The 24,921-nt window shown below is 38.4% G+C and overlaps 1 protein-coding gene across 1 annotated transcript in view; it reads right to left on the reverse strand.

Annotated features, from left to right (window-relative positions):
* Window positions 1-3,567: 3,567 nt before the first annotated feature.
* Window positions 3,568-24,921, reverse strand: part of HIBADH (3-hydroxyisobutyrate dehydrogenase) — an 86,238-nt gene continuing 64,884 nt past the window's right edge. Inside the window, exons 5-8 of the mRNA XM_030508795.1 lie at window positions 18,937-19,070; window positions 18,306-18,382; window positions 11,114-11,270; window positions 3,568-6,584 (exon numbers count right to left, since the gene is read on the reverse strand). Of these exons, the coding sequence (XP_030364655.1) occupies window positions 6,426-6,584; window positions 11,114-11,270; window positions 18,306-18,382; window positions 18,937-19,070 (527 nt within the window). The 3' untranslated portion in view covers window positions 3,568-6,425. The remainder of the gene's footprint in view (window positions 6,585-11,113; window positions 11,271-18,305; window positions 18,383-18,936; window positions 19,071-24,921) is intronic.

Genomic DNA, 24,921 nt, shown 5'->3' on the forward strand with positions numbered 1-24,921 from the left:
TACTAAGTCTGGAAGAAACAAGGGAGACACATTCATTATGTGCTTTCTGGCACTATTGGGAGCACATGGAAAGCGAGTAAGACCTAACATCTTATTTGCAGGCACACTGAAGGCCTACAGTCAGCTCGGGCACAGCACTGGAAAAGGAATTTTCGTGAGGAAGCGCAGAAGTAGATTCCAGGCAGCGAGGGCCAAGGCAGACAAAGCTGCCAAAACTAGAGCCACAAGCGGCCCCAGGGAGAGTTTGGAGAGGCTGGTGTGATGTTTATTGCTCGGACGGCAGAGCTGGGTGGTGCAATGGGAGACAGGAACTGCATTCTGCTGGCTGTGACTTTAGTGGTGGTATCTAAAGATGTCTGCAGACTCAGTGTCTCCGTCTTTATCATGGTGCCGGAGGGAGCAGATTGCTGTTCCCTTATCTCTTTTACAAGAAACCACCTTCCCCTGATAGACCTAGTAGGTCACACAGCACAAGATGCTGCCTACTTCTTTCTATTAAGCACAGACTCCATTGCATGCACATAAGCTAACAGTTATCTGCCCAGGGACAAGCAGAGGAAAAAGGTCATAGCAATACAGTGTAGGGACAGGATCCAATTGCTTTCCAGTGAGAGTAACATGTTAGCATCAGGTGCTGACACCTACCAACCTCCAATTGCTTAGCAGTGTTTTTCTCCCCTTCTCCTGACAGGGATGAGGAATTGGCTATTTTTAAGCATGAACAGCAAATGTAGCTCAGACACAGTCAAATGCAAGGAAAAACAACCAACTGACATATTGCGGGCTCTTGGTGCCATGCAATATACAAGTTCAAACAAGGTAGAGCTTATATTGAAAACCTTGTATGTAGAAATGGAGAAGAGTCCAAGCGTATCTTAAATCCACGTGTCTCTAGCTCCAGCTTCAATCACCAGCGAGTGACTGAAGTTAGTCTGTTTTGTGGACAGCAGACTGGTGGCTGCCTGACACAATTACACAACACCAAGGGGACTTGTCCTAGGCATCATACAACCAGAGGAAGAGAAAACAAGGCACAGATTGCCAAGATGATGCTGTAAAACAGGTAACAGCTACAACATCTAATGCATTAGCCTACTAAATACTGGACATTGAAAGCTTCCAGGCTCTACAGCCATGGAATAACATGACTGGAAAGCAAAAATGGTGTGCTATTTCTAGCCACAAACTAGCCGGTTTAGCTACTGGAAACAGCTTGTCTACACAGCACTGCTGCCCCCGTATTTACCCAGCTTCCCAGGAAAGCCTCTGGGACTAGAGAGCTGTAGATAGGCAAACAAGCTAGCTTACAGCTGGCTCAGGTATGCCTGCAATCAGTGATTACAGCCCAGTTAACACCGCTAAATCATTTGGAAGAAAGTGCTCAGAAGAAAGTAGGCAGCTCAGAGATTTTAAGAAGTATTATTTAAGTTGCTTCCCACATCCTTTGCTTCGCTACAGCTGCTGGTGCTATAAATTGCCTGCATAAATCCAAGCTAGATCTGTCATGCGTCTCAAACTGGAAGATAGACAGCGGTAACACTTGATTCTAGCCAAATAAAGCTTATGTCTGACCACATTTGAAGGCTATTACTTTTGTTTTACTTGCCTGGTTTCTCCTTGGAATTTCAAGAAGACAAAATACAATTAATTTCTTTTCTAAAAATACTGTAATGACTGAAATGTATTGTAATAATATTTGCATTTCAGGTACATGCACACTTACCTTTTAATCAGCTGTATTTCAGTTGCTTTTGTCCAGTGCTCCAAGTCTTTTTTGAAATCAGTGAACTTCGTAAAATGTATGTTAGCACATTATCTCCATATATAGCATTTACTTTAACAAACAGGACACTGTCATCACTAATGGAGGCTCAGTAAAACTAAACAAAAAAACAGACTGAGTTATCTCTGACCTCAAATGAAAATCCAGACCTCATCTTAGGGTCAAGGTCAAAAGGAAGAGTTGGGTGTAAATATAGACAGAGCCAGACAGCTGTTAATTATACAGTGGTTATTATGAGACATTTAGTAGTTTAGAAAGATTTGTCCACCTGTTTCAATTTACCCCAAGTGCTCACAATCCATGACGAATGCCAAAACAAGAAAAAAAAAAAAAAATCACTGCCATATGGATGCCTAGATCTATGTCATACATCTATTGAACACAGCAACCATAGAAATATTCATCCTCTGTCCACCTAAGAATATTTTGTAACTGTCGCTATTATTCTTATTGGAAAAAAATGAAGGTGTAACTGTGCCAGCAGGCAGGATGGATTGTGACAAATCACATACAGAAAACAACAAATCTTAAACATACCAGTAGCCTTCAAAGACCATACATCCATTATGCTCTTGCACAGAATGGCAAAGACATCCTTGCCATTGAAAGCCTAAGCTTGTCAAAAGCGCCGTTTATTCTAATTTGTGGATGTTGAACTAAACTTCTCCCACTAGTGAAATATATTTTTTCAGTTTTGCAAGGCTTGCAGGAAGAGTTCTACGAACTTGATACTGAAGTCAATAAAAAGGCGTCCCCTCTGCAAGTCCCATAGGGGGACTTAAGAGGGTCTTAGCAAACCTTAGTCTCAAACACTCCAGAGAACCCCAGCTCCACATGTTGTGTTAGTGCACCAAGAAAACACAACAGAGCTTTCTAAACTGCTTCAAAGTTTCCACACCTTATTAGCCAGCCTTGTAAAGACAGACAGTATTCTCATGTTTTCTTGAGAAAAGCTAAATTACATCTATATTTATATGAAGGAGAAGACGATGATGATGTAAATACAAATCTAAAGCAACAGGTATCACTACCAATCAGGTTAGTACCGTCAGAGTTGTGCCTGGATAGATTTGGTCTTACAAATCAAGCTGGTGGACTGAAAGCATAGAAAGACATCTATTGCACAAATACAGTAGCCCTTGTATGATGTTAGCCCTTCTTTGCTTGCTCCAGGGGTGGCCACAGTTTTTCTGTTCCACAAACCACTTAATAAAATCTTCTCGTGGCAAAGAGGCGTAAGATTTAAGCAGCTGAAAAGACAGGTAGCTCTGTTCTCAGGCAGGCAGGGACAGCAGCTATTCTGTCCCTCTCAGCATCTCTCTCATCTGCTGTGGGACAAGGCTGGGAGGGAGACCGGCAATATCAACATCAGCAGCTCGTGCTGGCTCCTTCCTTCACAGCCACCACACGAACTTCTCATAATCCTGATGCCAGTAATGCGGCACAATCCCTGGCCAGAGGGATGTGCTCGAGCTCCTCCAGAGCTGCATCTTGGCCACATCTGCACTGGAATCACGTGGGCATTCAACACACACTGTGAAATCTTGGCTGTATTGCACTTTATAGCAAAATTCCCATTGATTAAAGCAGAGCCAGAATATCACATATAATACTTGGTCAGAATACCTCCTCTTCCTCCTGAGGCTTGTAAGAGCCATAAATAAAGTTAAAGCAATATAGTACTCACCAGTTTTAATAGAAGGCCTCCTCTGTTAAACGACCACCAAAAATAGTTGCTCAAGACAGGTTATACTGAATCATAAATGAGAGAAGGCTGCTTAGGATTTTTTTTAAACCATCACTACTTTTATTGGTTGTCAATGTTTTCCCGTTAGTCAATAAATGCATTTGATATAGGTGAGTTTCCAAAGTAAACATGATGGGAGGGCTAGTTTAACATTCAAACTAATTTAAAAAGAAGTTACCTCAAGTTTCCCTTTGGGACATTTACAAAATATGCAGTTAATTTGTTGCACCTAATTTGTGTGCATGTACTGGGAGGTAATTAGTGTAGAAATTCAACCAATTTTACAATCTTTCTGTTCAACTCAACAAATTACAGTTTTCAACATCTGTTTCTGGCAGTGACAATAGGTTTAGTACTTGTTTAATTTCCATAGACCAGAAATATACTCCAAGCAAAAGATACATTATATTTATATGCACATGCAGAATAGCCATTGCTAGCATGAATACCACCACCATTATAAGTATCCAGTCACGCAATATTCCCCTGCAGAATTAGGAAAAGAAATGTGTATTCTAATATAAATTGTATGACTGGCTTCAGGTATTGGACATCCTTAAAAGTTTCAAGGCACTTTCCATAATAAGACCTAGTTAAAAAGTTGTTTCTAACTTTGCCAAACTGAGTGCTTGTTCTAAAACTTTACATGCTGGCTGTCCGCCCTCAAGCTGGGGGTTTGGGTTTTTGTTGTTGTTTTGTTTTTAATTTCAGCCAAAATCCTCCTCCAAGAACGAGACCACAAAACATTCTGTTGGTTTGCCAAAATAGCATTCTGGCAGCCTTTCCTCCAACTTCAGCACCCTATGCTTTGGAGTAGGAATTTAAAATTTGATCAGAGGTTGTGGGGGAAGAGAAATGAATCCCAGGAAGCCTAAGCTACAAGTCTTTGTGAGAAACATAAAAATAACAATGAAGTTTCCACATTTGTAACAGAGACTTTATGATTTCAGAAGCTAAAAGCTTCAAGAGACTTCAGAAGGTCTCACTATGCGTATTTCTTTCCTCATGGATCCCAACATTTATGTGTGCACATAACGCATAAAGAAAACAAATTATTATGCTTCCTGCAAGCCCAGGGTTACGGGTAATCCCAGTGTTACCAGCAAACGCATTCATAGCAAACACTGCTACAGGCTGGGGTAAAGGAAGCATCTCTCAGCAGCCCTGCTGATGCCAACCACGTCTCCAGGTCAGACACAGAAGAGACAAATTTAACCAGGACTCTCCTACAATTCCTTACCTCATCCATTACTATAAAACTTCTAAATGAACAGGGATCTTACTGGCAAAAACATCCTTTATTACCTGACCCCAAATTCATTATGAGACTAGATCCATCTTTTGTATTATGTGAGGCAGGAGTCAGTAGTTTTTATCAAAAGAGAGACAAACAATTTTTAAAAGTAAGATTGCTCCCAGTAGTCCTACACTCATATATAATATTCATGAACCCCAAATCCCTGAATAACCTAGAATATCAAACAGTTTACAAAGAAAACTAAAAGGAGAACACGTCAAGCAGTACTATTTAATGACTTCTGTATAACGTTACTAAGGTGTTAAAATATAATGTCCAAATTTTCAGAAGATTATTCACAGACTTAAGCTAATTCAAGCACACAATTTTGTTTCCCGAATGTGCATATATAAAAGGATTCGTCATACAACCAAAACAGGAATGTAAATGCGTAATTGTCTGTTAAGCCTAGAGCCTGCAAGTAAGTTTGGATGTAAGTAGTTCTAGTGAAATCAACATGAGTATTGATATTTATGAAGCCAAGTGTGTACCTGTACTTTTGCAAGACCAAAGAGATGGTGAATGGTTAAGTTAACATATATGCAAATATATTGCCATCTGTATTTCACAGCAAGAGCTCTTGAAAAGCTTGATTTTGCAAGATAATCTGTAGAAAACCAAGCAAATTAAAAAATGAGACCACTTAGTACAAGGTTTTGGTTAACTGTGGGAGTACAGGAGCACATCAAAACAAAAAGCAAATAATCATACAGTGACCATTTACTAGTATAGATTTTTATTTCTTTTCAAAATAATGGGGTTTGTTTAGATTTAAAATACTTCAATAATTACCCAAAACAAATGTACACTTTGTCAGAACTTCTGGTAAGTGCTGCTCTGGAGTTCTGAAAATGTGTGACAGAAAACAAGAAAATATAAAATTGGGTTAGCAAAATACAGTAATGGGGCTTTACAAGAGGGACACATATTCTATTTTATTTTAACTAAGTCTGACAGGTAAACATGCTGTAACAGCTCTCCACTTAGAAACGCATGCCTATAAACTTAATCTGCAACCTGAATCCCAGGAAAAATTCACTACTGATCAATTCAAGGCTTAGTAGGTCCAAGGAAAACAAAAAAAAAAAAATCCAAAAATTCATCTCAAGCTGTGTTTCTTCATTAAACAAATCTTCCCTTTTTCCATAAAGTATTAATCTTTAATTTTAATAGATCGCTATATGTCATAAAATCACTATATAACATTCTTTTACTATTCAAGATTCACCTAAGTTTATAGCCATAATGTAAGTTATTTTGTATGCAAATATTTAAGTGTTTAATAAAAAAAGTATTTATTTATTGCATCTAGTGGAAAAAAAAAAACCAAACTTTGATGGTTTTATACAAAACAAAACAAACAAACAAAAAAATAGAAATCACTGTCTGGCTCATTGCCAAACAATCCCTTCCTCTGGCTCGCTTTTTCAAGAATTATGAAAAAACCCTGGAGTTCGTTGTGATCTAGTCAACCAAAGATGATTAGTCTGTATAGGATCAGGATGCACAGTATCTGATTAAACCCACATACTTCTCAAATGAGCCATAAGGATAAAAAAAAATGTGGTTTGTTATCATGTCCATTTCCAAAGGACAGCTCACAAGGTTTCCTCTTCACGTAAAAACTGGAACACAGCCGAGAAGTCTTTCAGGGCATAGCCTTTTGCACACATCATCCTGTAGATCTGATGTGCCTGGGATCCCAAAGGAACCGGTGTCATTGTGTTGGTGGCAGAAATCTGGGCCAAGCCAAGATCCTGTGGGAAGGGAGACGAGTGAGGAAGACAGCAGAGAGGAAGAATGGAAAGAAAGAAAAAAAGTCACGGGAGAAACAAGGATGTAAATAGCCAGTACATACAATAGGTTATTTGGCTTCCGTTGTGAAAAGAACTTTACTGCCAACGAAGGCAACACTCCAGCCTTAAAATGTCAGTCCTGGAAGAAGGGAGTTTTGTTTATTTTTTAATTTTTAAAACAGTAACTCAATGTTACTCAACAGAAAAAAAACAAACTTTGCAAGGCAGGCGATCTTCAGGACAGGAGGGATTTTACGAGTCCAGATCACTACATAGCCTGGTAGCAAGACTCAGACTTGTTTTCCTCACTTTGTTATGTCATCTCCAAAAATTAAATTTCCCTGGTTATTCACTTCAGCATTTCACATGGGTTCTAATGATAAATTTTCTTGTTTGGGCAAGAGAACATCTTCCTTTTTAAAAAAAGGTTAAAAATCAAGCAGAAGTGATTTAAATAACAACAAACTTGAAGTCACTTAGCATACATACATTTACTGTAATGTGACCAGTTAATAGCAAAATGAGAGGCATAGGCCACTTTGTGAATATGAATAGTTTGCGGCCTAACTGGAAGAATGTATTAAAGAATTCCTTAGGGGACTGTCGTGGGTCTGCTACAACTTTAAATTTTCTTTAATGACTGAAGATAAAGGGATACACAGAATAATTCTACTGCATTTTTAAATGCTAAACTTGGGGCAAAAGAAGAAGGGGAGTTTGCAAAGAGAATGAATTTTAAACCTTTCCTCCAGGAGTCCTTCATCAACTACAGCTATAATCTTAAATAAATAGGACAGAACTCAAAGGCGAGTAGCAAGAACTATGACTAACCATAGTTAGCTAGAAACAGTCAGCTGCACGCATGCTGGAGAGAAATGACAAGACAGGCTGGAGGACGTCTTGAATTCTAACCTGAATCAGACATGAAAGCAACCAAAGAAGGAAAAGATAATAAGGGCCTAGATATATAAACAGATCTCTTGCCTAATACGAAAGTAATGCCTGCACTCAACGTCTTGCTAACAGAATCAGTTTTGTGGCCCACATTTCAAGAAAGGTGCTAAAGAACCTCTGAAGTGTTACTAGGAAATGCCTGGATTTTCTGTCCATCCAGGACTATGGTGGTTTATAAAATTTGATGTGTTTTAATTCTTTTTTTTTTTTAATAACAAATCTTTGATACAGAAGAACTGAGTGACTGTAGTACTGCTGAAAGCACCTTTGGCTTCTCAGAGATGACTTACAAGACAGGTCTTTACTTTCTGTGTGTCTGGATTTGAATTAGCACAAGGAAATTCAAGATCTTACTCTACTCTCTAAATGTCACTTTGATCTGTAAATCGGCTCTATAAAGGTCATTCTGATACAAATCAGAATTATAGTTACTCTTCCTATTACCCTCGAATGACTTCAAGATCTAGGAAAATGGGAAAAACATACGTATCAGATGTCACAGGGTCCAAAATATTCTTCATTTGCATCAGGGCAGATCATTTCTTCTTGTCTAGCAATTCTGTTGAAAGACTGATGACCTGACAAATCTAGGAACAGTTACTTTAACTTCACTTACAATAAGATATTCCATGACATACTCCTAGCCTCTTCTAAGCCCTTTATGTGAAACCTATTACCATATTACCCATTTTATTCAAAAAAGCTTAAATCATGTCACGGAATAGCAGAATGGCAAAATAGCCAACTCCAAACTAATGAAGATGCTTGGTTTTGGTAGTTATGATTGTGATCTATTTCTTTCTGAAGGGACATTCACAAAAGCAATCCCTGAAAATTCTGAATGAATAGACTGCTAGCACAAATATAAATTCATAGAGCAGGTCTGTTCACTTTAATAACGAAACTCCGGCTCCAAGATGTTTGAAACATCAGATAAGGTATCAACAATTAAATTGACAAGGACTCCTAACCCCAAAGTGCAGGAGGGTTGGTTTGGTTTTTTTAATTCCATTCTACAAATTAGAGCTTTGAGGGAAAAAAAACCCAAACAAACAAAATGTAAGTAAAGATTATCTTTAGTTTTCAGGCTGTGAAGTGTTTTGCACCTTTTGTCTTGAGTTTGGAGATTCTTTGAATGAAATAGTACAAAACAGCTCTGAAATAAATTTGCCCTTTGCTGACCTTTATGGAAAAGTAAAAATCAGATAATTGTTTATGGCTCCTCTCATATTCTCTGGAACTGACATCTTCCAGATGTCTCACTGTACTGACTATTCTAACCACTTTTTTTCAGTTTAGAATAGGGAACCAAATTCTCTTTCAGAATATGCTTCTAATGCTTACTTTGGAAATACCTGGTTCCTTACATTTATTGACATAAATGAAACTGCCATCGGGAATACAGCTGAAAGGCTGTCCTGACATGACTCAAGAATAGTATGATAGAAATCTAGCTCTTCTCAGGATTCAAAGATGACATTTAATTAGCAACTGTGCTGTGAATGGAAGATGGAACTTCTGTCCTTCAATGCCTTGGACACAAAGATGGAGAGGGGAAGTAAACTAGACTTGTTAAATGCAAAATCTTTGGAACAGGTTTCATATTAAGTTGACCAAATTCTACGTTTCAGTATCAGATTTCAAGACTGAAGAGCTTTCCAGAGGTGTCTGACAAACGTTTTTGTCCCAAACACTTAAAATAAGGATCTCTGGCTTTGATTGACACACCCATTGCTGACAAAATATTTTTAAGAAAACCCTTGACTTCTACCACATTTGACATGTGAGCAGTAACTTGAAGTTTAGTAACTGTGTTTAGTGACTGTGTTACTGAGTCATTTTCATTGTATAGTATATTTTCATTGTGAAGTATTTTCTTCTCAACCTCAGGGTTGTACCTACCTCCTTCTCCTTTGAATATAGCTTTTCTTTTTTCTTAAGTGGCAAAAGCATGCTCTGCATTTCCCAGAAAAGATTCTCCAACTCAATTCACAAACTACGTGATACGTCACATACCAGGATGAAATGGACACAGCAAAAGTCTTTCCACAAATTAAGGAGTAGTGTCATAGAAGAGGTCACCACTGCACCAAATAATATCCTGAACATGATCAGCTGTCTCATTCAAGTAATCTTACATCCATATAGAGTAAAATAGCATTGTTCAAGGCATGTAGTGACAGGACAAGTGGGAATGACTTTAAACTGAAAGAGGGTAGATTTAGATTAGATAGTAGGAAGAAATTCTTCACTATGAGGGTGGTGAGACACTGGAACAGGTTGCCCAGAGAAGTTGAGGATTCCCCATTCCTGGCAGTGTTAAAGGCCAGGCTCGATGGAGCTTTGAGCAACCTGTAATAGTGGAAGGTGTCCCTGCCCATGGCAGGGGATTGGAACTAGATGATCTTTAAGGTCGCTTCCAACCCAAACCATTCTATGATTCTATGTATAAACTCAAATGTGTCCCTCAGGACATTATCCCCATGATACTAATATTCAGTGTGAAAAGATTTACTGCGATTACATGCTTAGATGAGAGTTCTCTTCCAGGGTTGGTTTTATAATTTACCTTAGGCAATCACTGCGCTAAACACAAAGTAGTTCAACAGTCAGAGTTCTATAGCTCCTTTCTCCAACTGTGTGTCCTCATCAGCGGGATGCAGGGCCCTGACCTCCTTGCCTACTTTCCTTTGGCCTGTAAGAGCATTGCTTTCCTGACCACAGAGTGGTTCAGAAGAGAACTTTTCCTAGAACAGCCAAGAGTGTGGCAGTAAGGGCATTCTCTTGGGGTAGGATAACTGTAGGTTACAACTTCCTCATGCTGAGAAGGACCTAAACCCCAGATTTCCCACTTTGTGGACAAGTAATTTAGATTACTAGCTTATTACTTATAAGGAGCACTACTTCTGTCACCAACAAAGACAATTCAGCAGAGCTCACAGCATGGTGCAGATACCTGCCGAAAAATCAGTCTGCGGGGTGTGCGTTGAAACCTGGCTTCTTTCTGCATTCCAAATGGCCTTAGGCAGAAAGACAAGCACGTAAGCAGTTGGCTTAGCAAGGAAAGGGGATGCTAGTCCAGTAGCACAGTTTAAGGTATCTAGAAGAGATTGAGCCCAAAATCTTAGTGCTTATGCCACTATTCACACCTAATTAGGTCACCTGAATTTCCCTGAACTGTTCTCTTGAGCTTAGGCTCCTAAATTGTAGTGCAGTCATGGAAAAGGTACCTAAATGGCTTGCTGAATGCTGGCCATACACACGTCCATCAGGACTCCTGGATTAAGGCAGAACTCAAAAAGACAGTGCATATAATCTCCCCGAGTGGCTCAGCAGTAACAGTGGACAGAAACAGGCTGGAGGGTAAGGAAAAGCCCCCTACACAGCTCATTAATTCAGAGCTACAGTCAGAGGTTGTCTTCCCCTCTGTTCACGCACACATACTTCCCGTAATTATAAATTTTCACTGAGAAGAACATTTGCTAGAAGCCCAGAGAGAAGCAACTGCACATACTTTACATACAACTGTTATGTACCTTAGCCATGAGTGTTGTTCCAAAGCCACCTTGATAATTATTAGCAGATGGTACTCCTTCCATCACTCCAGGAACAGGGTTGTATGTGTCGCTTGACCAGCAGCGACCTGAGCTCATATTTAGGATTTTGGCCAGCAGCTTTGGGTCAAGGCCTAATCTGTCAAAGGTCAAGGGAGAGAAGTGTTAATGTCAAAATGCACAAGACATGGGTGACTTGTTTTATATCTTAGGACCCTACAATCATTTCTCTCCCTTTATTATAAGTCATGAAAAATGACAGAGTATTGATATTGGGGGTAGGGATGCAGCATCTTAAATTAAAGAGCATCAATCCACCATTTAAGCAGCAGGTTTTCAGACCTTTTTTTCCTTTTGTACTAAGCAAATCCCCTTCACCTAGCAATTTTGAAAGTGCAAGAAAAATAAAGGTGCTCAGTGAACACTAGTTCCCTTGTATTTCAATTACTAAAAGGCATTTCCTGTTCTGCTACTAATTAGGTCACCTAGTTGTTCTTCATATAAAAATTATATTCTCTAAAGCTGAACAAAGGAAAAAAATCACAAGCAAGTGTGGCAGCATGAAAGTACTTGTGTGATGTGTTTGTAAGTGAACGCTAGTGCATTTTTGATATAAAATAATGCAAACGACCCTGCTCTAATGTGAACAGGAATGCTACACTTCTCAAAAAATATTACTGCTGTATACATCTGTACATTCTTTGCTATTACTAAATCTTCATTATATACTCCTGCTTATAAGGCAAATCTGGTTCTGTGACATATGTTATCTATTCGCAAACATGTATTATAGTTCTGGGTCAACTGCTGATAAGGTTACTGATCCTGATAAAACAAAGCTTGTCCAAGTAGAAACATCATTTGTTCTATTACGGAGCTGATGGCATAAACTGCTGCTCACTGTAGACCCTGAAAGTTCTTCAGTATTATAGGAAATTAACCCTCTTATGAATTCACATTTATGCTGATATGAAGTTGCAAGTGTAATTTTACACCAATTGCATTTATACCAACGATGAGCAGCAGCAATCTACCTGGCCCTGTACAAACGTTCAGTTACACTCATGACAAAAAAGAAAGCAAGGGAATTACCTCCAGTAACACTCCAAGATGAGAAAAGGACATTTTAAAAGGGATATATCACAACCTTCTATAAAGATTTTTTATAGAAGTCAACACTTTTTACATTAGTTCTTAAACCACAGACTTTTTGCAGATCTCCATAGCCATGGCGATCCTAGCACCACTTCAAGGTGCTGTAGCACTCAAGGCTTTAATTTGCAGATGAGAAAAGCTCATTCTCAATGGAACAGTTGCTAAAATTTATGTGTATTTATTCCAGTAGGCATTTCAGATTTGAAAACTACATTTAAGACAGTGGGCCCTGCAGCATGGTTCCTGTTCCTGTGACGGCACGTGTCTCCTACAATTCTGCCCTCCTAATACAAAGCAAGATCACTTTCTGTACTGCAAGGGTAGCTCTTTAGCATTACTGCTGTGCACTTTTATTTATGAATTGCTGCAGCAGCCCCTGGTATTCAATGGAAAGTCCCCTGCTGGCCTGAATGGGATCAAGCTTTATTCTCCTTCTAATTTTTTTCCAACCCTCTGACTCAACTGAATGCTTTCAATGGCCATTTATTTACCAAAAAAAAACCCAACCCAAAACCAAAACCAAATATTCCAGCACCAATATATTTTCACAGTATTTGAATTGTACTTTTATCTTACACAGTGCATCAAAGTCTTCATCAAGAGCCAGTGTGAATAACAGCTTTAACTGTCATCCAAAAAACCCACACTGGGAGCAGGAAATATCTGAGCTTTCAAATACACAGAGGTTGCTTTTTTTAGCCAAAACGAATCTCTTGGTTTGTTTGTTTCCTTAACATTGTTACACCCAGATCGGTATTTTTAGCAATGTAGTGCCTGCCTGTGCCCTATCTAGCTGCATGCAGAGGCCCATTATTACAGCTGAGAGAATGCTGCAAGACAGATTATAATTTCAAAATGCATATAACCCTCCCAAAGAATGCTCTTCTCAGAGTGTTTCAACTACCTCTCTCTGAAAGTATACTTTAAAAGATATGTGTGTATTATAAGATATGTAAAATATTGTCTGCACTACATCTGGCATATTTTTGCTCTTAGAAAAGAAAAAGGAAGATAGTGTCAGTTTAAAATCCCTGCCTCTTCAAAATTCATTGCTCTTAAACACCACACAGATTCTCTTCAGGAGACCTGAACATATTTTTTTTCCTCCTTTGCAGCAAGTGTATCATTAATAACAGCAAGTTAGAAGTGCTTTGCATTTCATCTTTCTGAGGATTCATCCACTGGTGCATATATAACTGACTGTTGAAATTAGACATATATTAAAATCTGTTACTGAAGAAGTCCTCTGTCTTCCACTGTGCCCAAAGCTTGCAAGGGTCTGAAACCAGCTAGAATATACAGTAATTGTCATTCAGTGAGAGTCTATCCTAGAAAGACATGCTTCAGTGGAGAAGACTGAGTTTCCATTTGAAATCAACAAATTAATCCAAGACAGGTATCTGAAAGGGCAAGTTTAATAGGAAGCAGCTACTGGGCTCTCAACCATGATAAAATGTTATTGCTGTTTCCCTGTAAATTGGCTGGGAACATACGATACTCTCTGCATAAGAGCTCCATTTCTGTTCAAGAGATATACTGCTCAAGCTATCAAAATAATGACAGTCTGCCAGTCCCCATAACAACTTGCCATTGGACGTGGCAAGAGCTTGTGCATGCGCGTGTGAATTTACAATTACCAAAATGTTCTTCTCCCTGATAAGTAGAAAAGAAACCCATGTATAATTGTACTTATAATAGAGCAAAAACAATTGCTTCCTTCAAATCAATGCTTCTTCAATAACACTCCTAATGAACTGAACAGCAGAAACTCGGCAACAAACACACATACCCCCCAAAAAAATGGTTAAAATAGGATCCCTTTGAGCCACTTCTCAAAACTCAAGTTTTGCTGAGCTTTGATAAAACCATGTACTGTAATTTTCATACACGCCTCCAATATTTCAGTCTGGAACAGACAGAAAAATTAAATGGCATCTCACAAAAAAGATACATCCCGGTCTCATTTTAAGGTGTAACAACTGAAGTAGCTGAACTGTTGAGAGTTTCCTGTCTCAAGGTGCTTTGGATAAATACCATATGAAATTGCAAATATTCAAGCAGACAGACCCTTAGAACCCTTCTACCACAGCTAAAAATGACTTTGCCATTGGCGTTTTAAACAAGGTAAGTGCTTTCAAGCGTCATTACTAACTTTCACAAGACTTAGCTATAGCTCCATGCCGAAGACAGCAGAGCCACAGTGCTCTTGGAGGAATTCTTTTTTCAAGGCACTCTTTCTAAAATTTGCAGTGGGGATGTGTCCAGGGCTAATCATCTCTCAGCCTGCAGCATACGCTCCTCTCTACGCTGTTGACTCCCACTTCTGCTCGTCTTCTACTACAATTCAGGGGTGCTCACAGAAACCAAACCTAGAGACTGAAACCACATTCAGACTCAGCATCAGAGGACAAAATTTCTTTTACCATTGTTTCACTTTCTATACATAAAAAAGTAAGCAGGCACAAATCCATACACAGTAAAATTGCTTAGGAAAGAGCTGTATTTGCAGCTTTTAGCATAGATCTGGGTGCCACTGCAGTCCCCTCTCGCAGAGAGGACTTTCTCTGCTCTTGGAAGCACAAAAGTGATTTTGCAGTGAGGTTATTGCCATAGAGCTCTTATTCCTCTCCTGGTCCCTTATATCCCAACTGTATTAAGCAATCTTGCACTGCCTTGTGTCGCCATGTAAGCCCTTCCCTGTGTCTGTGCAGGCAGTTTCTGAAGGGGTGGCAAACTACCTGACAGGCAGAAACTTCCATCTGAGCTAAACACAAACCAGGTATCAACAATATTTCATTTCTGAGCTTCATTTTGCTAGTATTTCGCATCGTTTCACTGGAACTCAGGGCTCAGTAAGAGAAAGTTACTGACACCAAGATGACCAGCAAAAAGAAAAAGAAAAATAATCTCTGGCTGTGGACAGTATCACCTAATGTTTTTATTTCTTATTTGTGAAGTTTATATGTACTCTGTGTGTTGGTTTGACATGGTCATTAATGTATTTTGCAATATCCACGTTATCTGTAAAACCGTATAACAAAATCTACTCAAGATTTTTCTACAGACAAGTTGCACTATCATGCTAGAAAAAAAAGGAAATACAAATGACAACGTGAATTCATTTCCAAAACACCTGCCATACCTTCTAACTTTCAGTAGCAACATTTGTAAAGCATCAAGAAATTAATGGAAAAAACCCAAACTATAGCAAAACAAGAATTTCAATGGTTAGAACTCAGGATAGATTTTTATTTTTTTAAATTTAGTTCGAAATTTAAACCAAATCATTTCCAGTGAAAACACAAATCTTCATTTATTAATGAAGATGATTTGTACATAAAGGTGATATTAAAGTAGAAAAGCAAGTGGAATATAAATTCAGAAACTACATAGCAATATTGCCTATTTTTCTGGGAATTCATTGTGGAATTTTTGCTCATTAATGTCTGTTTTCCTTCCTCCTCACCACATTCTATTTACTACTTATGTTGAAGTTTGGAAAAATCCTGTAACTTCAAAGATAAAATAAATAAATCAATAGCAGATGTAATTTAAAAATCTGAAATGAATAAAACAGTAACTCTCTGCTTCAGAAAATGAAAATTTAGGCTACATGGTTTATGAAAATGTTAGAGAAGAGATGGCTTATTAATAGAATTAATACCATCCTGTTTTGAAGACAGTGTGATAGTATCAGCTCAGAAAGCTGCTGTAATTTGACTTTCTAGTTACATCTAGTTCAGTCAGCAATATTTTGAATAATTAATTATCCAAAGTCCCTAAACCTCAAGATTTAAATGATGTTGCAGATATACACATGACGATATTTTATATTCTATCTGAAGTTAAGAACATGTCTAAGCTCCACAATTCCTATTATGAATTTTTTAGAATTCCAGTGTCCTTTATTAGGTCAGAGTTTCTTCACCAGATATGCATCAATCTAATAAATCAGGTTCAGCTTCCTACTCTCTCCAGATGAGGCAGCCACACTACCCTTTGAGTTTTAGACTTGGAAAAAAAAATAATAATCTAATAAATGTATTAATATAGCAAAACTTAGAATTAATTAGAATTGCAACTGTTAACTTGCACATAAGAAATCTGTACACACCAAAAGTGGAAAGCTCTTATTTTAGTCATAAGTGGAAGCCATCTTCTCCAGGATTTAAATCACGGCACATTAAAATCAATGCAAGGGCTCTAAATTACTTCATAAGACTTTAAATTACTGCCTCTGTCTTAAATCTCATGCAGCTTTCAGACTAAACAAGACTCTGCTCTTTGTATAATTTGGGTTACAATTAGCAGGTTTCTTCTACGATAAGTACAGTTCCTCTTTGATTACCATGATTGTAGGGTAGGAAGGTTTGCATATTGCCACCTTCACACTGGATTTCTGTTTAGAAAAGCTAAATATAAATTCAGCCAAAATTTAAACTGGAAAAGGACAAAATGAAAAATGAAAATTCTAAGCACCTCAAGCTACAGTGCCTGCAGACATCAACTCATTCTGCACAGGGCTTACATGCCCAGAATATGTGTCTTCCAAACCTCTTGATTTTATCTCAAAATGTAACTCTAGTAATTCCTACAAATGTAGATAAAAATATAATGAAAAATCAGTTGCATATGCTGTATTAAGTGAACAATGACTTAAACCAGAACCTGATGAAAGCTTTACACTACATTGGACTACAACAGTTGTAAACAATGCTACTGTTTTTATTATGGCTTGATGCAGACATGCTTCAGTATCTTACAGACTCTCAATTTTAAAATGTAAATGGTACAGGATATTGATAAACCAATTAGCACTGATGCAAAGCAAATTCCTCTTTTATCTCAATTACAACATGACAACTTAATAGGTCAAGATAGTCTAACATCTGAGACAAGGGCAATTCAATAAAACAACTGCATCTTGATATGGTAATTAAGAGGAAATGTGAATCCATTACATTGCCTTGTGTATGTGTGCATATGTAGGCCTTCTTTTTTATTTATTTAAGCACTTGATGCCCTCTTGCTGTTTTTTATAGTGTATCAAATCCACACGAACACATGGGCTAAAGCCCTATTGGTAAGTATCTATGATATCTGTAGTTTTAGCAGGCCAACTTTAAGGATGCAACTGTGCAGATAAATAATTCATGAAGAGCCCTTAAAATATGCACAATTGCAGGATAATCTCTTTAAACATCGGACTTGTCTGTCTATAAATTTGCAAATTATTTAGATCTGGCTAAAAGAATTTATGAAAGGTTCAAATATTGTGATACTGAACTGGTACTTGAAGGCACTCTATTTGAAAACAAAACAAAATCTCAAAGACCACAGCAAAATAAATAGGTTACAATTGGAAAGGAAAAATAATTTTGCTTCAATATGCTGCCACTTAAAGTCAAATGTATTACCTCCTAGAAAAGAAATGGTACTCTTAGCATTGACAAGAATGTAGTGGAGCATACTCCAGCCTTTTGACAAAGTATCAGTTTTGGCAATTAGGACAAACTGCAGTGATAAAGTTGAACAGAAAGGTAGATATTCTTTTTTATGCTTTTAAACTTAATTTGATATACACACTGTACTAGAAGTTTTACTTTACAATATATTTTGGAACAATTTAACAAAGTAAAGCCAACGAGAGCCATATAGGAGTATAATACTGTGAATACACTGTACATTAGCTTGGAATAGTCACCTCTATATTACCTCTACATGTTTATAATGCAAGATAAACATTATTGTACATTGCACTACAGCAGAACAAATGAACTCTTAACTTCAGATGCAGAATGCAACAACCTATACAGCCAATACAAGAGAATATTCCTGTGAAGAGCCATACTTTACGTAAAATAATCCCTTTAGCATGTTAATGGCTTTATAAGAGAACTTGAGGCAAAAGTTCATCTATGCCATCTAACCATCATTCTCTCAGCGAAAGTCAACCGTAAACCACAAAAACTGTTAACACAGTGAAAATATTTCAATCCAATACAAAAATCAAACAAACCTGATTCCAAGATTCATTGCTTCAGCAGTTCCAATCATACTGATGGCCAAAAGCATGTTGTTGCAGATCTTTGCAGCCTGAAAGTAAGTTAAACCATCAATTAGTTTCTGCATTTTCATAGACCTAACATGTAAGAATCTCCTTTAACTAGGTCCAGGACAGTATGATCAAATCTGTTTTGACAGTTCTCTTCTAAAGGCAGAAGCAGTAAGCACAGACCTACGATAGTATAAAGTCAAAGAAAGCTGCCCTATGGTTCCTTTTTTTTCCTAGTACAGTAGCTCAGTTAGTATACATGGCACGTATGGGGCTCTTTGTCCTTCAGAACATTCAGTAAACTTAAATTCAGAAGAAACAAAATTAAACCTGTGTCCTCTAAGTAGTATCACCAAGCCAATGTGGAGAAGCACCACGTTAGATGTTTCGGTGCTAAGCTATACAACATGCTGGAGAAGAGTGCCATGAGGTTATTTTATAAACACATGGTTGCAGACAAGTAAACAGGCAAACAAGTACGAAGACATATTACCATGCATTTAGTTCTGGAATAAAAGAGTAGGCATCATTAAAGAAAAACAAAGTGACAAAAATAAAAGACTGAGGTAACTAGTAACGCTTCAGGAAGCATTACCTGTCCAGTTCCAACCGCTCCACAGTAGACCACGTTAGAACCCATGCATGTCAGCAACTCTTTGGCAGCATCAAATTCTTGTTCCACTCCACCAACCATGAAGGTAAGGTTTCCAGCTCGAGCAGCTCCAACACCTGAATCAAGACAACATTGTATTTAATATCACTATTTAAAAAAAAAACCAAACCCAACTTATGTAGTTTATCTTACCAGTAAGTATCTGATGATGTAAAATTCGTGTGCTTAATACTTCATTTATTCTGAACCTCTCAAAGTCTGTGTAAAAGTAAGCCTATAGTCCCAGTACTTACAGGATCAGAGATCTTAATTCTCAAACATTTGGTAAAGATAAAGGCACCTTATCTTTCAGGCATACTGGCAGATAAACAATTCACAAGACTTGCAGAAAACCGACAATGTCGCTCTTTATAGTTCCATATGAAGAAACAATCATCAACCCTTCCTGCACCTTCACACAAAATTCACTGTATCTGAATTACTAAATAAAAGATTTTGTCACACTACTCTTCACAAACGACTATTGACAAATTATTGCTCAAAGTTAACTCTTCTTTTATCAGCTTTTCCAAACCTAGGCTAATTTTCATTAATGCTTCCTGATTTTCACATAACTGAACATCTAAAATACACAGGCATATAAAACCAAGCCTTCTGAACCTCTGCAGTCTACTATGTTTCTAATCTGAAGTGAAATTCTACTTAATTTCAGAAACTTTGTGTTACGTTTCCTAAACTTAACACATATACAAAGACAGAAAGAACTCTGTAAACCACAATGCAAAAATTATTCTCACACACACAAACACACTATTCCCAGTTTTGTTCTTATATAGTCCCTGTAAGTCTGCCCTGTCTTTACCACAGGTCAGTAAGCACACACCATACTTCTTTGGTTATAGAATCATAGAATGATTTGGGTTAGAAAGGACCCATTTTAGGGGGTTGGAACTAGATGACCTCCCACTAGACCAGGTTACTTACCGCCCTGTTCAATCTGGCCTTGAACACCGCCAGGGATCGAGCATTCACAACTTTCTTGTGCAGCCTGTTCCAGTGCCTCACCACCCTCACAGTAATGAACTTCTTCCTTATATCCAACATAAATCTCCTCTGTTTAAGATTGAACCCATTACCCTTTGTCCTATCACTGTAGTCCCTGATGAAGAGCCCCTCTCCAGCAGCCTTGCAGGCGCCCTTCAGATACTGGAAGGCTGCTATGAGGTCTCTACGCAGCCTTCTCTTCTCCAGGCTGAACAGCCCCAATTTTCTCAGCCTGTCTTTGCATTGGAGGTGCTCCAACCCCCTTATAATGCTCGTGGCCCTCCTCTGGACTTGCTCCAACAGCTCCATGTCCTTTTTATGTTGAGGACACCAGAACTGTTCACAGTGCTCCAAGTGAGGTCTCACAAGAGCAGAGTAGAGGGGCAGGATCACCTCCTTCGACCTGCTGGTCACGCTCCTTTTGATGCAGCCCAGGATACAGTTGGCTTTCTGGACTGCGAGCACACACTGTCGGCTCATGTTCGGTTTCTCATTGACCAATACCCCCAAGTCCTTTTCCGCAGGGCTGCTCTCAATCACTTCACTGCCCAACCTGTGCCTAGGATTCCCCCGACCCAGATGTAGGACCTTGCACTTATTATACAGTTCCTAATGACAAAACCAGCAATTTTTTTTTCCATGTGATATTTATAATCTACCCATGAAATATTCTATTCCTTAAAAGAAGCCTAATTCTAATATGAATTACTCATACAACATTAATCTTATCTCCAACATTTAATGGATAGAACTGCTAGCTGCTAGGAAAATTTGGCCCAAACTGATGAAAACATCAGCTTCCTCATTATTTTTCACTTTGTCAAGAAACATAGCCACTATTCATTTTCTGTGCTATGCATCAGACCTTGGCCTGTTAGGATATACAGCTGCAGATGATGACCCGCTTTCAAACTAAACGTGCCCAACCAGGTACAGCGTTCTTACAAACAGAACGTCCAAGTGAAGATTTGTTCTTAATCAGTGTGGTGGACCATTTTGTTTCTACAGTAAGTCAGGCTGCTCTCCAGCTGTGGTTCACAATTCTTTGTCACAAACTAGCTACCATAAAAAACATTAATAAATGTTTCAACTGAAACAGTTTCCAAAGTGTAACTGGAACTGCCTTTGCTGAGCTAGATGTTGTGTAGGAACAAATGAAAATGCACTCTTAAAAAGCTTATTAGTTGAAGAGCTTTGTAAAACAAATGAACAAAAAATACAATTGAACCTCAAACAACAGAAAGTTATTCTGTTAGAATAACTTACACAGGGCATTTCTGTTTTCCTCGTTCCCCATTAATAAATGGAATTATGCAATAAAAAACATTAGAAAGATAAAATAATAAGTCCACAACTAAGCCACCATGGCAAACAAGTTTGTGCGCAAAAGATTCCGATAAAGTGTGCAACCATAGCAAGCTAACCAGAGCTTCTCTCAACTTAAAGCCTTAAGTAAGTGCTATACCACAGCTAAAGAATGAAGTGGTTAACACTGGACTTCTTTTCTGACATCAAGGACAGTTACACTGCAGCTCCTCACAGTGAAGAATTTGAAGAATCTTTGTTTGCTTTCCCATAAAAAATTCAAATGATGCACTGTCTTTGTGCAACTGCTCTATGTCTACAAATGCCCCTTTCTGTATCTGTTATACATTTATTTCCCTGATCCTGCCTTCCAACATGCACCATCTTTTGAAGTCACTGAAGAATTTCAGACAAATTTCACAGATCAAGGTCTCAAAAATAATGAAAGCTTACAATTATCAGAAAATAAGCAAAAGAGTAGAGGAAAGAGGCTCCCGCTGATGAAGTAGCTGCTCAACCTATATTACAACCTACAATCACAGAATCACAGTACTGCTGGGGTGGGAAGGGACTTCTCAAGATCATGCAGTTCAACCCCCGTGATCAAGCTGGCTCAGCTGGAGCAGGTTGCCCAGGACTGTGTCCAGCTGGATTTTGAATATTTCCAAAGACAGAGACCCACAGCCTCTCTAGGCAACTTGTTCCAGCACTCGACTACCCTCGTAGTGAAGAAGTGTCTTCTTGTGTTTCAGATGGAATTTCATGTGTTTTCATTTGTGCCCATTGCCTCTTGTCCTGTCACTGGGCACTACTGAGAAGAGTCTAGCTTCCTCTTCTTCATTCTCCCTCATCAGGTTTTTACACACATTGATAAAATCCCCCCTGAGCCTTCTCTTTGTGGTATACAGTCTCAGCTTTCTCACTCTCTCCTCATATGAAAGATGCTCCAGTCCCCTTCATCATCTTCATGGTGCTTAGCCAGACCCACTCCAGTAAATCTGTATCTTTCTTGTACTGGTGAGTCCAGAACTGGAACATCCAGAAGAACATGGCAAGACCCACGGCTTTAAAATATATCAGCCTACATATGCAACACTGTTGAGGCACTGCAATATCTGCAGTGGTAAAGCTCTTCCTGCTCAGGTTGAGAGACACCCTATTTGCAGCCAATCCTTAATCTCATTTAACAACTCCTCCCCAGGCAACTCACAGGACTGGGCTAAGAGCAAACCCTAACACAAATAGGTCATTGTCATCTTGTTGGCTACCAGTTTACTATGTACATGACCGCAAAGATTGCTACATTAATAAACACAATGATTTTCATTCCATTCCTCTAGCTATTTTTATTCAAACCACATAACGGCCTTTACCACTAATCCTGTGATCTGACCTGCAGCAAATTAAGTAGACAATTTAAGTCAAAGCTTACAAACAAAATCCAGTACTATCCATCATAGGTCAATAGCCTTGTATCTAGATTACAGACTGCTAAATAGCTTCAGAGAGTCATTTATTAGAGCAAAATTAATGCTGACAATAGTTTTCAGCTGGTTAATCTTCTGACAGCTGCACTCTCTCACTTGTTCAAACGCTTACATTTCAAGAAGAAAAAATAAATTAGTTAAGTAGAAAAAAAAGAGCAATTTGTTGGATAATGCAGAAGGGTTGGAAAATTCTCTTTCAAAATACAAAAACCTGTTTACTTCATGGTAAATTTTTTCATCTGGAGTCCTTGCCAACTATCAGCTATTTTATCAGAATTAAACAAGCAACACAGCAAATTTATAACACTGGCAATTAAAGAAAAAAAATCCCAACCCAAAAATTGGCAGGGAATCTAGGAATACAAGAACTGTAACTTCAGCTAAAAATAGAAATAAAAAATCATTAGAAGGGAACACACAGCTTTATTTCACAATCACAGATTCCACACCAACAACACAAGCCAGGAAAGTATTATCAGCTTCTAACACTAAAGAGAGAAATGGAGAAAGCAAAGCAGCTAATGCAATTTAGAAAAGCTAATGATTATTTTCCATATTTTGATTTTTTTTAAAGACATCTTACCACCTAAGATAGGGCTTTATGTACCACTGCTGATTAGGGTCAAAAGTCCTTCAGAATCTATTTGTTCTTTCTAAGATACAAAAAGCCTCTTCTCATTGTCAGGGGATAGTATTCTGAGGAACTGTATTTGTGATTAGCATGCAAAATTCCCTCCACTGCAAAGCAAGACTGCTGAAGCCCATGGCTGCAGTCCTACATGTGGCCTCTCTAGGATAACCCCCCACACCTGTGCGCAGAATGCTTCAAGGAGGTTATACCAGCAGATCCCACAGAGTAGCTCAGTAGGTCATACATCAAGTCAGAAGGTCATAACACCACCAGAATTTTTCCCAGAGATATAAACTGTCAGGAACAGGTTTGCAGATAAACATTATAAGAGATCTAGCTAGTGAGGGGGCATACAAAAAGTTATTCTGGGAAAAAGCATGGTGAGAAGTTATAGACTAGCACTGCACTATGGCATACATACTTGGAGATGGGTTTCCTACTTGGGTATAGAAAGTCTTGGACTAAGATTTGAAAAATTAATTTATCAGAAGAGGTACATAAAGAACTGCTCTTCAAAGCGTCCTGTTGCATCTGGCTGAGTTACTTGTGGGGCAAGCAATAGTTCAATCCACGTGCTTCTCACTTTGATCACCAATGGACTGCCCAGCGAACCTGGTGCAGAGCAGTTCCTGAGTTCAGAATATTAGATGAAAATGTGAATGGAGGCTTAGGAGCCCACATATGACAACAGCAACTGGTCACAGCTATCTTGGGACAGTTCAGAGATGACCTAACAAGTTTTAGTCTCCAGGCCAGGCAGCCTAGTTCAGTAGCCAACTTATCCTTCAATATTCACTTTTCCATGCTTATTACAACAGCTTTTAACATGTTGGAAAAAGTCTTGTAATTTGCCACTCACGTTTCCAGATTAAAAGTCTTACCTCCATAGCTACACAATTAAAGCAGCTTGTTTTCAGTTTGTTTATTGAGAATACAATCTGCTAGAGAAAAGATGTTAATGTAAAGATGTTACATGAAAGTATCTGCTTTTGGTTTCAGTTTTATTACATTTCCGTAAGAAGAGCAGAGTCCAAATGAGTTAAAAAGAAGTGGTATTATAAGGCTACGCATTACAGCACCATCACAGTAGTAATACTGAAAACAGTTATACTGCCGAAAACACAGAGCGCCCAAGTGTACCCCTGTGCCAAAATACTCAAACCACTGTTGCTTTGCACCTGCAGATAAAAAAAATCTGTTGCTGACAAAGTTGAGAAGAAAAACTGAAACAATGTGAACGTAACCGTTTCAGAGACTCCAAAGGCTGCAGATGAGGGCTGTAATCTCAAGAAGCGTACAAAAAAACCCATCTATTCTGGAATTTTTATATTCAACATGTAGCCTATTGAGCCATTTTAACAACTAATTTTGTGATCTAAACTGGATAAAAAAGTAAACAAGAAAAACGGTACTAGAGTTTTAATCCTCTCTCCTGTTTTACAATGTCAAGCCTAAGAGTTGTAACAGGCTTTGCCTATTATGCAAGTGCAAGGGAACACT

This window comes from Strigops habroptila, chromosome 1 (assembly GCF_004027225.2).
Source record: "Strigops habroptila isolate Jane chromosome 1, bStrHab1.2.pri, whole genome shotgun sequence".
Taxonomy (NCBI): domain Eukaryota; kingdom Metazoa; phylum Chordata; class Aves; order Psittaciformes; family Psittacidae; genus Strigops; species Strigops habroptila.